This window comes from Zootoca vivipara, chromosome 1, assembly GCF_965207765.1.
Source record: "Zootoca vivipara chromosome 1, rZooViv2.hap1.1, whole genome shotgun sequence".
In the NCBI taxonomy this organism is placed as follows: domain Eukaryota; kingdom Metazoa; phylum Chordata; class Lepidosauria; order Squamata; family Lacertidae; genus Zootoca; species Zootoca vivipara.
Window position 1 is genome coordinate 50584979 of NC_142582.1, and position 19927 is coordinate 50604905.

At 49.6% G+C, this 19927-nt stretch overlaps 1 protein-coding gene across 1 annotated transcript; it reads left to right on the top strand.

Annotated features, from left to right (window-relative positions):
* The first annotated feature begins 6367 nt into the window (after window positions 1-6367).
* Window positions 6368-15972, top strand: LOC118091216 (dnaJ homolog subfamily B member 2-like). The gene is made up of 8 exons (XM_088663192.1): window positions 6368-6432; window positions 9626-9735; window positions 10568-10627; window positions 11480-11596; window positions 12872-12976; window positions 13319-13421; window positions 14771-14834; window positions 15391-15972. Exons 1-8 carry the CDS (start codon window positions 6368-6370, stop codon window positions 15970-15972), a joined length of 1206 nt encoding a protein of 401 aa, XP_088519318.1.
* The last annotated feature ends 3955 nt before the right edge of the window (window positions 15973-19927 follow it).

The following is a 19927-nucleotide window of genomic DNA, read 5'->3' on the forward strand; positions in this document are numbered from 1 at the left end:
ATATACCTCTGAATTTAGATCTCTTTGTAGTCAGCCAGTTTTGTTTTGTTAGGGAATTTCCAACCAATAACACAACAACAGGACATAACAACAGGTGGTCAGCTTGTGTGCATCGAGAGCACTTTATGCTTTAGCGGCATAGCTATTTCGAGAACATTGCATGCTGCTTAAGATGAGAGTCAGACACTTGAAACGAAGTTTTACAGTTTTATAGCCTTTGGTCAAGAGTCCAGTTACTGACCGGGGTGGTCAGATTTGGCCAGATGCCTCATTTACTCAACAGGATACATAGGAATTATTATGAGGCTCCCCAGATGCTGGACTCCCAGAATCCCTCAGCCCCAGCCAGCAAGGGATGACGGGGGTTGTAATCCAGTAACATTGAGAGGGTCACAGGTTTTCTATCCCTGAACTACCGTAACAGATGCAGCAATGGGAACACTGAGTATCCAGGGGCTGAGGGGGAGAGGAACAATGGTGCTTTGGCCCAGGGATCCCTTTGCTGAAATAGTTGCCTGTCCCCAATATCCATGACACTTAAGCCACTTGCTGCTTTGTCTGAATTTATCCCCACAGCATTTGCTTTTCCTCCTCGATACTTTGAATTTCTGCCCCGATTGCCCATGCCTACATAAGATGCCAACATATAAACATCCAAAGACCTCAAGCTGGATGAAACCACTGGACAACCTAGTTCAGCACTTGGCTTTCCACAGTGGCTAACCAGGGGTCTTCAGTAAGTTCAAAAACAGGGTATGAAGGCAATAGGCCCAGTGCTATTTTTCAAGGAAAAGAGATGTCGGAACTCACCATGAACACCTTATAATAGCAATGGCGCCCACCTGAGAGGTGCCAGAACTGAGCTCTGGTGAGTTCCAGCTGGGGAAAAAAGCCCTGAGTAGGCCTCTTAATGCGCCTCCCAGCTCAATCAACTGGTATTCAGTGGAATGCTGCTCTTGAACATGGAAGCTCTGCTTATCCAGAATTTGTCACATTGAGTTCACTGGAACTTACTTCCCTAGTAAGGGTTTAGAACAACAGAAGTTTTGTTCCCTCCGTGCATATAAATAAAATGTCCATGACAGGAAGTGAACAATGTAACACCAATTTTTGAGATAGGGGTCCAGTGGGGGGGGGGCAGGGAATTATATGATGGTTAGCTTAACATCAGGGACGCAGGTGGTGCTGTGTTAAACCACAGAGCCTAGGGTTTGCTGATCAGAAGGTCGGCGGTTCGAATCCCTGCAACGGGGTGAGCTCCTGTTGCTCGGTCCCAGCTCCTGTCAACGTAGCACTTCAAAAGCACGTCAAAGTGCAAGTAAATAAATAGGTACCGCTCCGGTGCAAAGGTAAACGGCGTTTCCGTGTGCTGCTCTGGTTTGCCAGAAGCGGCTTTGTCATGCTGGCCACATGACCTGGAAGCTGTACTCCAGCTCCCTCGGCCAATAACGCGAGATGAGTGCGCAACCCCAGAGTCGGTCACGACTGAACCTAATGGTCAGGGGGCCCTTTACCTTTAGCTTAACATCTATTCTGGGAAAACTAGTGGGAAGCATGATTAAAGACTTAATTACAAAGTATACAGGTGGGTGATTCCACTGTCTCTGGCACCACCTTAAGGGGCTATTATCCAGGTTTTATTCAGGTTTCATTATTGAAGAGATGGGAGATCAGCCATTAGGAGGTCTTAGTGTAACCTGATACCGTGTTTCCCCTTTTTTAATACGTAGCCATAAAGTAAGCCATGGCAGCATTTTTTAGGAGTTGCTATATCTAAGACACCCCCCGAAAATAAGACATACCTCTCATACCATATACAGCGAGACCGCCAAGCGCCCCAGCCAGCCAGCGGGGCCTGGAACCAGCTGCTGCAGCGGCGAGCCACCTGCCGAAACAGGCGGCTGCAGAGTGGAGCGCTCTGCAGCGCCGAGCGCTCAGAGCGCCCAGCAGCGCCGGGTGGAGCGCCCAGCCAGCGGCCTGGCCTCTTCCTGGCCCGGCCGAGGAGGCCTGCCGCCCCGCCGCCGGAACAGGCGGCTGCAGAGTGGAGCGCTCCGCAGCGCCGAGCGCTCGGAACGTCCAGCAGCACCGGGCGGAGTGCCCAGCCAGAGCGGCGAGGCAGAGCGGCGGCCGGAGGCCCGTTGGACCTTCTGCACCACCGGAACGTTGTGGGCCGCATGGCCCGAGGCAGAGCGGCGGCGGGAGCCCCGCTAGCCCTGCCAGAGTGACGGGCGGCGGCGGGAGCCCTGCTGGCCCCATCCGCGCCGCCAGAACGTTGTGGGCCGCATGGCCCAAGGCAGAGCGGCGGCAGGAGCCCCGCTGGCCCTGCCAGGGTGACGGGCGGCGGCGGGAGCCCTGCTGGCCCCATCCGCGCCGCCGGAATGTTGTGGGCCGCATGGCCCAAGGCAGAGCGGTGGCGGGAGGCTCGCGGGTCCTTCTGTGGCGCCGGGGTGCGGACGGCGGCGGAAGCGCTGCTGGCCCCTTCCGCTCTGCTGGAGCGGCATGGGCTGCATGGCCCGCCGCCGGAATTTTGTGGGCAGGGAAGCGGGAGGCAGGCAGGCGGGCGGGCTGGGCGATGGGCCCGTGGCTGTGCTCGGCGGGGCCGGTAGTGAGCTCAACGCTGGCCTGCACCAGGGGCTCCGGCTCAGTCCGCTGCCGGCACACGGCGCCTCGTCGTGGCCGGGATCTGGGTCATGGTTAGGTGAGTGCCCTCCACTCCCATAGCGGCGCCCGGGACGAGGCTGCCTCTGAGCATGCACAGAGAGACACCCCCTTCACATCCCCCCGCCAGTCCAGTGCCGGGGAAAAGGCGTCTTGGAAAACCGGGGTGGGTTTATAGCTGGGGATGGGGTGGTCTCTGAGCATGCACAAAGTGTCTCCCTCACCGCTGCCTTTGCTCTTTTTTCCTTGTCTCTTTTTAAAGGAAGTTGCTCCCCAGGGTGGGTCCATAATAAAAATGGTAATAAAAAATTAAGACATCCCCTGAAAATAAGACACCTTGTGTTTTTTTGAGGAAAAAAAGTTATAAGACGGTGTCTTAAAAAAGGGGAAACACGGTACCTGCCTAGTACATAACTAGCCTGTTTTGAATGTCTACCGCCACCTCCCCCACTCCATCTTCAGACTGTAATTAGATGCAGGTCACATGGCCTTTTCCTACCCTAACTCTGCTTTCTGTCTGCCATCTAGCCTCTGGAGAAGTCAAATGCTTGTACACTATTTTGGTTGACCTGCTAAATGTATTTCCCCTAATATGGATTGTGACTGCCATGAGTTGGAACTGAGTGCATGGCCATATTTCAGGAGGTTTGTTTTTGTTGTTGCATATATATTTTTTCATTTATCACTCTGCAAACAGGAGCAGAGCAGGAGAAATTCATTAGGAGATGTATGTCAATCATCATTACCGTTTTATGTCCTGTCTGAAGCTTCCTACCTCAGGAATTACTGGTACACTCTATGCACTACCTATTAATTATATGCACCTATTCATTACATGACATGCATCACTTATCAACAACCATGCCGGCAGTTTGGCTTCAGAAAATTCATGGATTATTTCCCTCTGCTTCATTGCAGTGTGAGTTTTTATAAGCACAAATAGGAACAACTGGTTAGGCTGTAATCCAAAGCAACTTGTCCAACACTCACAGATTTAGCTTTCTACGGCACAGAAACAATAGTGATTGTGACAGACTGTAGGGCACCTCTGTAATATCAGTTCCTGGCACCACCTCAGCTGTTCCCTAGCTTTGAAGCCCAAAGGCACCTCAAAATTATGGGATTTCTCATGATCAGGGAAATAACACTCCTCAGCCAATTGATCATCATAATTGGACCTACCTCTGACTCCCATACACCTAACTAAGCAGGCATTTACTGCAGACCCTCAAAGTGTCCCTATTTTCCAGGGTCATTCCTGGATTTACAGAAGCTTTCCCGGTTTCTGATTTGATCCTGGAACGTCCTGCTTTTCCTTAGGACATCCTTATTTTCATTGGAGAAATGTTGGAGGGTTTGGAGTTATGCGACCCCGAGCCAAGGAGACAAGTACCAGTAGTACCTCTGGTTACGAACTTAATTTGTTCCGGAGGTCTGTTCTTAACCTGAAACCATTCTTAACCTGAGGTACCACTTTAGCTAATAGGGCCTCCTGCCGCCGCTGCCATGTGATTTCTGTTCTCATCCTGAGGTAAAATTCTTAACCCGAGGTACTACTTCCGGGTTAGTGGAGTTCATCCCAGACACATGGAGATCGATGGTAGTTCCTCAGGGGTGAGCAAAAGAATGCTTGACACATGCTCAGACACACACTCTTCTTTATTATTCCTTTGCATGTTCTAGAACTGAGCCCGGTCATGTCTGGCTGCAGGTGGATCCTAGCCAACCCTACACACAAGGGGAAGCCAATGACAAAACAGTGTTATTCAGGGACCCACAGATATGCTGTATGACTTTGTGTTACAGAGATGTTATTTCACAGTTTCATACGTTATTTTGTACAACAGATCACACACAGTGCCATATATTCCTTACCATTTCCTCTCCATGTCTGTGATGAATCCCAGCCTCTAGTTGTCACATGGTGATGCCCTGGCTTGGAGTCCCCCTCCCTCAATTACTAACCCCTCCCAAGTACCATACACCTGGGCCATGACCAAGAGCTTGCAGCCTCACACCCCTGACATCACAATCTGCAGAAGACTGCCATTGGCTGCAGTATATGTTCATCAAGAGAGGGTAGATGCAAAAGGATGATGGAGAGGTCCTGCTGTCCTTTCCTATGTCCAAGGCAGCCAGAGGCAGAAACAGAGGCTTTTGCAGGTATGAAGAGCCAGAGGTATTGAGTTCATGATGCAGATAGCATGTACCTTCTCCCTCCCTCCCTCCCTCCCTCCTGAAACAATAAGATGAATCCAGAACTCCACAGCAAGAGGGTGGAAGAAGCCAAATGAGGTCTATGTCTCCAGGGATGCAGATGAAGAAGAGTAAAGTCTAGAGAAACCCTGGAATGCAGAGATCAGAATCAGGAGGTTAGACCCTTAAGCACAAAAATGTAAGATGAGCCTGCTCATCTTGTCCAGCATCCTGTTCTCACAGCGGCCTTCCTGCTATTTTATATCTGCATTCTTGAACTACAAGTCCAGATGGCAGCTCAGTGGTGGATGGCTGTGGGTAACCAGTCCAGATACCCACAAAGCAATTGCACATATCTATAAAGCATGTCCTTGGCATTGCTTAAAAATACATTAAAATGTGTCAGTGGAAGGAAACTTAATGGAATTCCCTTCAGAATGTGGATCAATGTATTAGTATTCCTAATAATCTCTACCTGGCCTTGCAGGGATTTGAACCTGTCGCTATTATACCACAATGACCTTCTCAAAAACAAAGCCCCTAGTGATCTTGTGTGCACAACATGGATTAGTGTAGGGGTGCCCAATTTGATGTGTGAGGGCCGACCAAAGTTGTTGAACTTTTTTTAGGATTGACGTTGCTGAGCTGGATTAGACCCCCAAAACAGACTTTGGACATGCCTGGATTAGTGGGAATGATAATAGGGCAGATAACAGGGTGAATGTGTGTTGCAGTGCAAATCCTGTAATATTGTCTGCAGTCTGCGCAGTCTGCGCTAAATGGAGGAGAGGTGTTGCCACTGTTTCCACTTGTAAAGATCCAGGGCAATTTATTGCAGGTATATATACTTAATGTTTTACATCTTGGTTATCAACACAGGCCAAAGACCTTTTTTACTTTATTTAAGTACAATAATTTGTGCCTTTGTGATGCTTAGCTAGGACCTAGGGCCACTTATTCATTTATAATACAGTGGTACCTCTGGTTACGAACTTAATTTGTTCTGAAGGTCCGTTCTTAACCTGAAACCGTTCTTAACCTGAGGTACCACTTTAGCTAATGGGGCCTCCTGCTGCTGCCACGTCGCTACCACACGATTTCTGTTCTCATCCTGAGGTGATGTTCTTAACCCGAGGTACTACCTCCGGGTCAGTGAAGTCTGTAACCTGAAGTGTTTGTAACCCGAAGTGTCTGTAACCTGAGGTACCACTGTATAGTGTAGAACAAGGGAGTTGGTCAGCAATGTCCTCCTGAGGTGAAAGCACATGCCACCTGCAATTTATGAGGATATGGGATATGGGATGGTGGTGGCTGCACATAAAGCTAAACTGTGTTTTGAACAGACATCTTGTATTAGGTATTTTTTCAGCAGAAGGTGTTTTGCATCTGGCATCAGCTGAGTGCTTCTGAGAGCTGGAGTGGGTGAGTGTGGAAGCCTGACTGGAGGATGATCAATGTCCTACCATGTTCTCCCCTGATTTACAGCTGGCCTCTGCACTAAACAAGCTGCATCATGGTTGATTACTACCAAACACTGGACATCCCTCAAACTGCCTCCTCAGATGACATTAAGAAGGCGTAAGTAGCACATTGTGCACCAACCACAAGATGTTACATGGACCCGAATTTGGCACTTCATAAAATAGCCCAGTTTGGCTCAGATCAGTTTGGAGCCTGCCCAGTTTAGCTTGGGGAGGTCTATCTTACCCTGCTTCCTTCTCCTCACCTTTATTCGCTATTGGGATTTTTAAAAAAACGACTGACTTTTTTCACCTTTGACAGAAGTGGATACATAGCAGCCTTTCCAGAGTAGATAAACTGCCATATTGCAGGTAAATAGGTCCAGGGGCTTTTGTGTTGGGCACATCTAATTCACCCCTACCCCTTTAGGAATATCTGTGCAATCTGCCCTTTATTTAAGTTGTTTGGTGCATTCAATTTCTATCCTACCTTTCCCCAAGGATTCCAGGTAGATTACAGTATTGCACTTCAAAGCAACCATACGATGCCCCCTATTCAGCCCCCCCATCCCCCCCGGCAGGCCCCTACCTCCACTTGGCCTAGTCTGGAAAGCGGCCTAGTCTGCTGCGGCCTATTCAGTCTGCTGGGCAAAGTTGGGCCTTGTTGCTGCAAAAGGCCTGTTTTCAGTTGGTTGCTGTGGAATTTTGTGATGTCATCTGGTGGCACGGCTTTGGAGGCAGCAGCGTGCGTTCTGTCTTTCTATTGGATGCTGCTGGAGTCTTCAGACCTTCTGCTGGTGATGTCTAATTTGGGCGCCACCTTTTTTGTGTTTAATCATTATTTTAGGTGTGAAAGGTGTGGTTTTTTTGAGGGGGAAATTATGCCAGATCCCTCCCTGATGGGCAAGGTACGCTTTACCCTAATTTGATGCAATTTGGTTCAGCGGTTACAGAGCAAGGGTGTGACCTCCACGCACGAAGTGGGAACATTTATATAGAGAGAGATTGAAAAATAAAAAGGACATAATTACAAGTGCACAGAATAATATGACACACACAAACAAAAAGAAGATGAAATAGTACTCATATAGAAAACAAACAAACAAACAAAATCACACCATGCTTGATTAACCCTGGCCACAGAATGCCAGGCCAAAGAAAAAATGTTCTGCAACCATTCTGGAGAGCTTACAGGCCCAGACTTTGATTGGACAAAGGACTCTAGGACAAAGGAGTTCTGCAATTATAGGTCAGCCACCAAACTCACCTACCGTGTTTCCCCTTTTTTAATACGTAGCCATAAAGTAAGCCATGGCAGCATTTTTTAGGAGTTGCTATATCTAAGACACCCCCCGAAAATAAGACATACCTCTCATACCATATACAGCGAGACCGCCAAGCGCCCCAGCCAGCCAGCGGGGCCTGGAACCAGCTGCTGCAGCGGCGAGCCACCTGCCGAAACAGGCGGCTGCAGAGTGGAGCGCTCTGCAGCGCCGAGCGCTCAGAGCGCCCAGCAGCGCCGGGTGGAGCGCCCAGCCAGCGGCCTGGCCTCTTCCTGGCCCGGCCGAGGAGGCCTGCCGCCCCGCCGCCGGAACAGGCGGCTGCAGAGTGGAGCGCTCCGCAGCGCCGAGCGCTCGGAACGTCCAGCAGCACCGGGCGGAGTGCCCAGCCAGAGCGGCGAGGCAGAGCGGCGGCCGGAGGCCCGTTGGACCTTCTGCACCACCGGAACGTTGTGGGCCGCATGGCCCGAGGCAGAGCGGCGGCGGGAGCCCCGCTAGCCCTGCCAGAGTGACGGGCGGCGGCGGGAGCCCTGCTGGCCCCATCCGCGCCGCCAGAACGTTGTGGGCCGCATGGCCCAAGGCAGAGCGGCGGCAGGAGCCCCGCTGGCCCTGCCAGGGTGACGGGCGGCGGCGGGAGCCCTGCTGGCCCCATCCGCGCCGCCGGAATGTTGTGGGCCGCATGGCCCAAGGCAGAGCGGTGGCGGGAGGCTCGCGGGTCCTTCTGTGGCGCCGGGGTGCGGACGGCGGCGGAAGCGCTGCTGGCCCCTTCCGCTCTGCTGGAGCGGCATGGGCTGCATGGCCCGCCGCCGGAATTTTGTGGGCAGGGAAGCGGGAGGCAGGCAGGCGGGCGGGCTGGGCGATGGGCCCGTGGCTGTGCTCGGCGGGGCCGGTAGTGAGCTCAACGCTGGCCTGCACCAGGGGCTCCGGCTCAGTCCGCTGCCGGCACACGGCGCCTCGTCGTGGCCGGGATCTGGGTCATGGTTAGGTGAGTGCCCTCCACTCCCATAGCGGCGCCCGGGACGAGGCTGCCTCTGAGCATGCACAGAGAGACACCCCCTTCACATCCCCCCGCCAGTCCAGTGCCGGGGAAAAGGCGTCTTGGAAAACCGGGGTGGGTTTATAGCTGGGGATGGGGTGGTCTCTGAGCATGCACAAAGTGTCTCCCTCACCGCTGCCTTTGCTCTTTTTTCCTTGTCTCTTTTTAAAGGAAGTTGCTCCCCAGGGTGGGTCCATAATAAAAATGGTAATAAAAAATTAAGACATCCCCTGAAAATAAGACACCTTGTGTTTTTTTGAGGAAAAAAAGTTATAAGACGGTGTCTTAAAAAAGGGGAAACACGGTATCTACAGCACATGCCCTTGCTGTTTGAATTTGGTGCATGGACAATGTATTCAAGAAGGCACTCAGTAATCATAACGGCCAAAGGGGCTTAAGAGATCAGATTTAGCACCTTGCATTGTGCCTGGAATGCAACAGGACAGAGAGCCAATGCAGATGCTACATGACAGGTGTCATCCATCTTTTGAGGCATACCCCAGCATGGAAGCAGGATCCCACACTGTCTACTAGCTGAACCCACCAGATAGTAACTGAATGCAACCCAAACAGAGTGCATCATAGTAGCCTATCCTTGAGGTTACAAAGGTATTCCTACAAATTGGTTGTACACGCTGGCTACGTGGTGGTCCTTTCTGTAATATCTGGGGAATGCAGAAATTACATAATTGCCAATATTAGGGTTGCCATACAGTATTTCAAAAAGTAAAAACCAGGACACCCCAAATTTTGTTGAGCTTTCTTGGAAATCCGCCCCCCCCCAATATCAATTCCGCCTTTCCTAGCCATAATTGCTTCTTCTAATGTGAAGACTTCTAGAAACCAACAGATTGTGTAGTTTAGGAATGCACCATGGCATGTACTGCTGGTATTGGGGAAGAAATGACACCTCTCCTCTTGACATAATATTGAGAAGTGACGGTTTCTCTTAATGGTAATCCTACAGTTAAGTCTCTCCTTTTGGACTGCTGTAGGTACAGGAAGAATGCACTGAAATGGCACCCAGACAAAAACCCAGGGAATAAGGAACAAGCGGAGAAGAAATTCAAGGAGATAGCAGAAGCATATGAAGTGCTATCAGACAGTAAGACATTGGACCATTTTCGCCATTCCCCATCCCAGGGGATCTCCCATCTCGGAGCTGTTCCCTATGTGCTCCTATATGCCTTGTTGTGGTCTTTCAGAGACCTTCCCTATAATGCACACATGCCTCTTCCTGAGCTGCTGCTGGTTCCCAGTTCTCACTCCCTGCAGGCCACAGAAGTGAGAGCTCAGCCCAATCACAGTCCACCCAGCATGAGTTTCCTGTGCAACCCCTTCTCCAGGCACCTGGCATCCCCTTTGGTTCACTGCTAGGCCTGCCAGTCTGCCTTCCATCCATCTCCTGAAAAGGAAGAACCAGGGGTACTTTTAGCAACTATATTTTCTGCTACTCAGTACTTTGCTGCTGTTTGGGGCCACAGTGCTTAGCGTTGGAGGGAGAGCTTGTGGTGTCTCAGGGCAGCGGCAGAGCAAGCCAATTGGGTGCCTGGAGCAGCGTGCGTGCCCTGCATCTGGGAGCGGGGCCAGCCACACACGGGGCCAGGGCCAGCTGGGTCAGGACGCTCCGCAGGGCCTCCAAGGGGTCTGCCCGCCTCCTCCCACTCAGCCGCCCTACAGCTGAGGGGGAGGTGGCAGGCGGACTGTTTGGGGAGAAACGTGTGGCTCGGGCATGCTGCAGACCCCACAGTGAGTGCCACCTGGCATTTTGTCACCCCCCTTAGTGGTGGCACCTGGGGTGGCCTACCGCCACCGCTCCCACCTTGCTCCGCTGCTGTCTCAGGAGTCTTGTAGCTAAAGCATATGCACAGGATTGTAGCAAAAATTGAATGGGCTTCAAGGTGGGACTGGCCTCCTCTTGTTCCTATTTCTGGCAGGTTATAAGCGGGACCTTTATGACCTCTACGGACTCGAGGGGCTGATGGGACTAAGCACAGGTAAGTGGAGGTTGGTGTGTAGACATACAGGACATATTATCCACATGCACTTCTGTTCTGGGCTCAGTCCTCACCACAAGCACTTCCTGGTACTCTCACCAACTGGTGCTCCCCCCTGCTACCCTGAAAGCATTGTTGTTGTTTAGTCGTTTAGTCGTGTCCGACTCTTCGTGACCCCATGGACCATAGCACGCCAGGCACTCCTGTCTTCCACTGCCTCCCGCAATTTGGTCAAACTCATGTTCGTAGCTTCGAGAACACTGTCCAACCATCTCGTCCTCTGTCGTCCCCTTCTCCTAGTGCCCTCAATCTTTCCCAACATCAGGGCCCTGAAAGCATATGAGTTTGTTTAGCACCGCAGGACAGGATCCTACCCTGTGCAGGCTGTCCCAAGCTTGCACCTGGAAATGTTCTTCCCTACTGGAAATCTCACAGGGAGGGAATCTCACAGGGAGGGAGGGGGGAAACCTGATGAAAATCTGGGTGGCTCAAAACACATTGATGCATGTGTCCTTCACTGTGTCCTCCCCCCCGCCCCGCCCCTATCCCTCTATCTTTTTCTCTGTTTTTTTTATTTTGGGAGCTGTCCTCTTGCTTGACCGCTGTTTGCAAAGGGGCGCATGCATCAAGAGGGAATAATGAACTGAATTGTTTTCTTTTACGGTTTGGGCTGCTTCCTGCTCTGTGATTCTTCCTTTCTGGCTCTGCGTCTTGCTTTGGGCCAAGAGATCATGCCTAGATTCAGCTGTCCTCAGCATATCATCCCTTTCCCCGTCTTCCTTCACTCCCTGAAAGACATCCATGGTGTGCTGAGAAGTGATGGTGACAGGTATCTGGTTTGTTTTCTTGAAGGTGCTGGGGTTTTTCCGAGCGCCACTGAGACTCCGGACTTCATGTTCACCTTCCGTGATGCAGATGAGGTCTTCAGAGAGTTTTTCGAAGGACAAGATCCCTTCAACGAATTCTGTGGTATGTGCTGGCATGAGGGGAACAAGGGGTAGGCAACATAAAGCTGCCTTATAATGGTGCCTCTGGCTCACAGCTGTCTCCTCTGGTGGGCAGCAGCTCAGGCCTCAAGCAGAGGGGTCTTCATCAGCCTTTGCACATGAGACTTCTCTTCATTTAACCTGGAGATGCCAGAGACTAAACTCAATGTCCCCAGGCTGCATCCCTTACCGACCCTACTTTGCACCATCCTCCTTGAGTTCTTTCTTCTGGTGTGAAAGTGTCTTTGAACCTTGATAGTAGCGGTGGCTTGCTGTGATAGAGAAATGTGGAAAGGAGGAAATGCAGAAGCTGCTGAGTTTTGCATGGCTGGGCTGCTGCTTACTAGACAAAGGTGAGAGCCGCATTTGTGGCCCCACCCACTTTGCACCTGGCCCCACCCACCAGCAGCATGCAGCTGCTAGAAGTCTGCCTGTGAGGGAATGTGGTCCTTGGGCTGCAAAAGTTTCACGACCCTGCTTAAAAATGTCTATAACTTGCTTCTTCTGCTAAAAAAAATAAAGGCACAAACACCCTATTCTCAAGACACAGTACCTTTCTCAGAGACAACGGAGCTAGACGTTATTATAGCTTGCAGGACCAAGGTTACAAGACAACGGCCTCGCTCACATTTTTCTTATTCGCATTCTTTTTCAACAGTGGAAACAACTAAAATGTTTCCTCCCCTCTGCAACTGTTCAACCCTGTGCATGTTTGCTCAGATACCGGTAGCAGTCGCACTGTCTTCAGAGGGTCTTGTGCCCAGATAAGTGTGTGTTGTGTCACCAGGCTGCTGAAACAGAGCCATTTGGAGAGGAACAGGAGTGGACTTTTGAGAGAGAGAGAGGATTGTGTGAGCTAGTCCTCCCAGTCTGAGCCTGAGCTCAGAGCAGTGTTCTGTTCACCCTAATGAATCAGCCACCACAGCAGTGGATTATATCCGCTACCATGATCCACAGGGCTTTTCTTTTTTGTGCTTTGTCGGAGACGAGGACAGGGGGAAGGTTCCAACTTCCAGGTCTATCTTGGCTGCAATCTTTCTGCTCTGTCCTCGCCCTTGCTGGAGGGGTGCATGTCACATAAGACATCCTCTCTGTGTCTTGGGGTATGGTATGATCATGGATTTGTATTGCATTATATTACCTGATCTGCTTAGGCTCATTGCACCAAGCAACCAAACTGAACATGTCCTTGTATTATCTGGGTTATAATGTCTAACTGGAAAGTCTCTCACTTATCAGCCTCCTCCTTCCTTTCCAGAGGAGTTGTCCCCATATACAGCTCTTCAAGGAGGAATACCCCAGTGGGTTGCGCCAGGCTGCACCACCTACTCCTATTGCTCCTACAGCTCTCCATTCCAGACAGGTAAGGCAAGGATTCATCACCTTGCAGCCTTGAGCAGCTCAGTGGGCGATCTGCTGCACATGCTCATTGCAGGCCTTGCCTCTGTGCTTCTCCAATACACTTTCCCTCTTCCATATCTGCTTCTCTACCTCATTCTGGCTCTTTCATCTCACAAGGACTCAATTCACCCCTGCTTTTAAATGTCCAAGGAACAATTCTCCTGTTAAGTGTTGGTGCCTCCCTTCATTAGCCCACTGACACTCGCAGTATGGGAAGGCGTCTGCCGTTTGGCTGGGATTATTGAGGCCTGCGCTAGCTGCCTCCACCCCCCTTAGCAGTGATGTTGTCACTTTCCCCTCCTAGATTTCTTCACTACGTTTGGGCCTGGTGCTGAATTAGGAATAGGCTTCTGCTCTGTCTCCACATCTACTAAGTACATCAACGGCAAACGGATAACCACCAGGAGGTGAGGTGACAAGGAGGGGCCAGGCACACGCAAGTTAGCCTGCCCCCCAATCAGATGTAATGGCAAACTATCATTTTTTGCAAGAACAGAAACAACTCACTAAAGCAAATTATGCAAAAGGAGAATGGAGAGCGAAGGGGGAAGAGGGAGTTTGTGAGTTCAGGACTTTGCCAAACCATCATTTGGCATTTTGTTTCAACTTAGAATGTATGTTCCTTTTCTATTACCTGTCCTTCATTAACCCAAATTCATGTGTTGTGCAAATAATGCAATAGAAGAGCCCTTCAAAAGCATTTCATGTGTGATGAAATGCTCTTACAAATGGGAAATTCTTCCTTATGTTTAACCTAAAACTGCTTTCCTTCGATTACGTATTTTTGCCCTGTCCACCTACCTGATCACCTTCTGAGATTTTTTTAATACTATTAAAAACGACCAGTATATTGTCCTTCCTTAATCTGTAGGCTGATCCTTTGCTCAGATTGTTTAACCCAGGCACCCCCAAACTTCGGCCCTCCAGATGTTTTGGACTACAATTCCCATCTTCCCCGACCACTGGTCCTGTTAGCTAGGGATCATGGGAGTTCTAGGCAAAAACATCTGGAGGGCCGCAGTTTGGGGATGCCTGGTTTAACCTTTTATCTTCTTACAGTTCATTTATGAACTGGTGTGGGTTTAAAAACCTTTAGTGTCCAAGCCTCGACACAGTACTGCAAATAAAGAATTATCCTTGCTGTAACGTTTCAGATTTGCCCTTGCTTAATTTCATTTTGTTCCTCTTGACCAATTCTCGTTTTTATTAAGATAATTTTGAATGTGTAGCTTGTCCTTTGGATTCCTTGCAATTCTACTCCATCCCCTGCACATCTGACGATTGCTCTTCTCACTCTTGCATTCATATCACTGATGATAACAATACCGGAAACTACCGGTAATAACTCCTACCCCTGTGGAGTAGATCTTGTCAATTGTTTCCTGCTTGCTACCAGTAGTTTTCCAATCAATCAGTTTATTTGTTTAGATATATAACTAGCCCCCATGCTGTGCTTATGTTATTAAAAACTGTTAAGGCAGGAAAAAAATGAAGCAAAACATTCTCACAGAGTTGACGATAAAAATATACACTCTGTGTTAACTTTGTCCTAAGTCTTACAGTGCTTCTGAGCAATGCTCAGGTTTGGATTGTGCTGAGCTTCTAGCAGGAGGGAGTTTAGGAAAGAAGTCACTGAGAATGCCTCTGTTGTGTGGCTGTTGGGGTGTGGGGTGTGGGGTGTGGCGTGGCGGCAGCGCACGCTTGACCAGAATGCAATGTGGCAAGTGCTGGATAAACTGTCAGGCCTCTTTTGCAGGATCCTTGAGAATGGGCAGGAGAGAATGGAGATTGACGCGGACGGGGAGCTCAAAGTGGAAGAAGTGTGTGGTAAGAAATCAAACTCGGAGGGCACTAGAGTTCGACACACATCTAGAAGGGAAGATGGGGGTCTTGGCCTGCATCTCACTCAGTGGTGACTGGTGCTTACTGTGACTGTCAGAGCCAATGGGTGACACTGAGCCTACGTTGAGGAGGAGGAGGAGGAGGAGGAGGAACAGCAGCACTATGGCTCACTCTAGGCTGAGCAGTCCCTGGAGTAATAAAGGCATCCATTGTACCTCATCGCCCATTAGCAGCTGTGCAAGGATTAAGACTATTTGGGCCCAGGCTTGAATTGGTCCATGTTTCTCCCACATTAAAATAAGCAGAGAAATCCAATGAGGACAGGATATTCTTTTCACATTGGCAGTGGGTCCTCCTTGATTCAGGGCTGCTGAAGGGGCTTCCCATTCATTCTATGTTGCTCTCTCAGGTGTCCTGCCCCTGCTCCCATTGTCTCTCCTTCCTATCCAAATGACACTGCTGCATGCTGGGGCAGAACGCAAAGCCCCTTTGAGCCTCAGGGATGCTGGGCCCACAGAGTGAGTGATGCTGAAGGAGCTGCTTCCCCACCCCTTGCTCTGTTCTCCTCCTCCAGACCTCACCAACAATGACATGAAGGCCACGGTGGAGCTCATCCAGCCAGAGCAACGCGAGATCCTGCGCTCGTCTGCTACGGACATCCCGACTCCGCCACGCCCACAGAGCGCAGGGTTCTCTTGCGCCCACCCTGACGACGAAGACAAGGAGCTGCATCGGGCCACCCTGGCCTACAGCCTGTCTGAGATGGAGACCTTGGGGCAGCAGCACCTGGCAGGCGCCGCCCGAGACAGCTCCAGGAAGAGGCGAGGCGGCACTTGGCGGGCACACAAAAGGACGCCAGGGCTCAGCGAGGAAGTGGCGGGTGCTCCCTTTCCCATTAGAGCCAGGAGCCCGGGTGCAGGAGACAGCACAAAGGAAGACAAGCCAGCAGAAGGCCCAAAGGGCAGAGGCTGCACTGAAGAACCGGAGAAGCAGCAGCTCGCCTTGCCGGCGGCCCCTGAAGAGAATGACTCGGTCCTCAATGACATGCGGTATGTCTTCCCCGACATTATCCCTTCCCACAGGGAGAGGGAATCCATCATGTGCACTGTCCTCTGAGCCCCACCGACATGCAAGAGAAGAATGCTCCCGTGTCCAATAAAGGTCACAGCCTGGCTGTTGGTCTCCACAGTGGCATTATTCCCCTGAGAGGGGGGCGAGCAGGGTACCCCAGCCCAGGAACCGCCTGGCTCTGCCTGAACTGCCAAGCTCAGAGGTGTGCACTTATTTTATTTAAAACCGTTTATGTATTACATAATTTTTTTAAAAAAAAAGTCTTAAGAAAGCAATGTATCATGAAAACATTAATGATTTTACTACATGCACTTCATTTGCATAATTCAGGCTTGGGGAATTAGATCTAGCTTGTAGAATGGATCCTTACTTCGCCCACAGACCAGCTTTGAGCCCTGGGCTCCTTGGGAATGAAGGGCAGGGTACAAATTCAATAAGTAATTGAGCCAGTCATTATGATGTCAAGTGACCACTTTGAGGCATCCTACCAGCGCCAAATAATTTATTCTGATGTCAGAATTTGGTTTTTCTGGGTGCAGCCTAATTGAAAGTGTGTTGGTGAGGAAAACCAGTCAAACCAGCAAAGAGTGGAGGAGCTTCAAACAGCCGTGGTTGCCTGATAGATGGACCATCTCTAGGGTTCGTCCTCTTCCCCCGCCACCATATTACTGGCTTGTAAAGTTACAAAGAGCTAGAAGGGACCAAAATCCTGTCTTAAGAACAAAGGGCAGCCTTCTACCCTACAGCTCACTTACTATTCAGTGTTCTTAGTGAGGAAGGGAGATGTTCAAGCCTAGCTGAAAGCCACAGCCTCTAGTCCAGATGCATGGGAGCAGGTTACAAAGATTCAGTAGCAAGGCAGGTGTTTTGCACATGTAGAGATGCCAATCACCTTTCCATCATTGCCTGGAGACACTGAGAAAGGCTGCCCCACCAGATACATACGTGATGGATGGTGCATCATGTCAGCAAAAGATCAAGCTGTTGAACGAGTTGTGGTTAACACCTGCTCTGCATCATACCCTTGAGTGAAGATAATGGCACCTGGAAAAGGTGTATGCTAGTAGGGCGAGCAACCTGGAGGCAGTTCTTAGAAGCAGGACACCCACACAGATTAATATCCCACTGCATAGGTCCTGTGATGGGGCGCTGCTTTTATAAATATATAAACTGTTAGGATCTCACCACAAAGTTCGGAACATGGCAGCAAGAGCAGACTCTGGTCCCCCCCCATAGCACCTTAGGACACCCTGTCATCCCCCCCCTCCCATTTCATTGGTTTTAAAATAAGCAAGTTTCTACCCTTTGCAAAAAAACATATGCAGACTTGCCAGGTAATGACACAGTCACAGTCTCTCAACATTGACCACTATTCTCACACACAGAGAGAAAGACAACAACCTATTTGCATATGCTAGTTTTTTAAATATAATCCAATTTAGCATTGCTAAGCATTAAGCATAAGCAATTAAAAAAAAACAGGTCAGGATGATTATTTAAACCTCTACCCTGACACTGTCCTATTGATTTGATGCACACACAGCCTTACCAATTTTTCTGGATTACTGTAAGAACATGGAATTCCCCATGCATCCAGTAATTTTTTATTTCTTTGGGTATTCACCAGGAAAGCACTCCTTTTTGCGGCTTCCATGCATTGGGGGTGAGTGTAAAACACACACACACACACACACACACACACACACACACACACACGGGGATGTGTCACCAAGGCCTTCTGCCAGGGTGGTTTCTTCTTTATGTGTTAACTAGCTAGCAAATGCCTGCCTGTGGTAACTATTACTCATGTGATTTGTGTATCTAGCACCACCAGTTACAAACAGCGCACAGGATTATCTGAGAAGCATATGGAATTGAGGGATAGTGTTATAAAAGGTTTCTTACTCAACATTCATTAGAGGTTTTCTATTCTCTCTCTTTCATTCCCCCATTGCAAAACAAAGTGTTTCCTTATTCGCCACCCCCCCCCTCTTTTTCTGATCTGTCACATCTCTAGCTCCTTCCTTTAGTGCTAAATTCCACCCTTTCATTCTGAGGCCATACACCCAGGCCCAAGCCAATGATCAGATTCTTCTTGTTGTTTTTGAAGATTACGTAACCCTGTGACATCACCAGGACGCACCTCTTGAGTCTCAGGCTTTAGGATCCTGGTGGAGACCTGGCTGACAAGCTTCTATAGCAGCAATATTTCCCTAATGCTGAGTCACTGCAGCTGGCTTCTGCCATCCACCCTCCCTGTTCTAAATTGCTACATCATGTCTCAGTTGTGCTACCGCTACCACCCACCAGTTTATAACAACAATCTATGCTCTGTCTGGTATTTTCTCAGCTGACCTGCTGCCTCCATGTTGTGCTAATGTTGGCAGAGCTTACAGCCAACTACCCACCTCACCTCCCCCCCACACCATTTCACACAAGTCCTTACTTTCTAAAACAAGTTACAGGTCGGTAGCCGTGTTGGTCTGCCGTAGTCGAAACAAAATAAAAAAAGTTCCTTCCAGTAGCACCTTAGAGACCAACTAAGTTTGTCATTGGTATGAACTTTCGTGTGCATGAAGAAGTGTGCACACAAAAGCTCATACCAATGACAAACTTAGTTGGTCTCTAAGGTGCTACCGGAAGGAATTTTTTTATTTTGTTTCTAAAACAAGAAATTTATGGTGTAATACAAATCTGGAGATTATCACCCACCCACCCATGGAGCATCCATATTAGGGCAATTACCTTTACTAGGCTCTTTATGAGGCTGCCTCGTGGGACATATCTTGGAGAAGGAAAGGCTAAAGAGTAAACCCTACACAAATCTGGAGTAGAGTCCCTAAGACTGTTGGATGGTGTCTTGTACACCTCCTCCTGGCAACTCCTGCAGCCAAGCTGGTGCCAAACATTTTGCTTTCCTCTCCTTTGTAAAAGGAAAATGTTGTGTTTGCAGCTTGTCTGCAAACAGGCAAGACCCCCCATTTCATTTGTTGTGTGAGGTAACTTGTGCTTTTATACATTGTTTATAATTTTACCATTTTATAATTTCACAATTGCAACCAGTTCATTTACTCATGATTTGTTTTTAATCTTTTGACTTGATCATTGAAAGCTCCTTGTGTTGTATTTATATTAGGTAAAGGTAAAGGGACCCCTGACCGTTAGGTCCAGTCGCAGATGACTCTGGGGTTGTGGGGCTCATCTCACATTATTGGCTGAGGGAGTCATGTGGCCAGCATGACTAAGCCGCTTCTGGTGAACCAGAACAGCGCACGGAAACACTGTATACCTTCCCGCCAGAGCGGTACCTATTTATCTACTTGCACTTTGATGTGCTTTCGAAATGCTAGGTTGGCAGGAGCAGGGACTGAGCAGCAGGAGCTCACCCCATCTTGGGGTTTCGAACCACCAATCAGTTGGCAAGCCCTAGGCTCTGTGGTTTAACTGTGGTTTGCTGTTAAATCTGTTTTTCTTTTCATGGGTATTTTTGTTGTTTAGAAAAATAAAATACTTAACAGTCTGCTACTCTTTATGCAGAGAGGGATGGTAATGTGGCACTAGTACAGAAGGATTTTTAATTATTATTATTATTATTATTATTATTATTATTATTATTATTATTATTAACTGAACACTAGTGGGAATGAAATTCATGTAGCACTGAGCATCAGGTTCAGACAGAAAAGCTGCAACCTGAGACCCAGGGCTGCCTGACAGTGTAACCCTAGACGTGTCTACTCTGAAGTCAGCCCCAGGGAGTTCGACGAGCCTTACTCCCAGGTAAGAGTGCGTCCTGCACGCGTTGCAGCCTGTGATGCTGCGAGATGTTTCCACCCACAAGGGCGTTCATCGGCGTACCAGAGTCGCAGCGCACATCCGCGTGGGGCCGGGAGGGGGCTCCACGCGCCGCCCGTCGCAAGCGCGCCCCAGAGAATTCCACCGGAGCCTCGAGCAGCTGTTGGCCGCGGCCGCCTCGCCTTACCTCACCGGTTCAGAGTGC

Bases quoted from the DNA above. Each gene is read 5' to 3' on its own strand.
- LOC118091216 (XM_088663192.1), top strand. From the start codon at position 6,368: ATGGTTGATTACTACCAAACACTGGACATCCCTCAAACTGCCTCCTCA. The intron at 6,433-9,625 runs GTAAGTAGCACA...GGACTGCTGTAG, and splicing joins TCAGATGACATTAAGAAGGC to GTACAGGAAGAATGCACTGA. The intron at 11,597-12,871 runs GTATGTGCTGGC...CTTCCTTTCCAG, and splicing joins TCCCTTCAACGAATTCTGTG to AGGAGTTGTCCCCATATACA.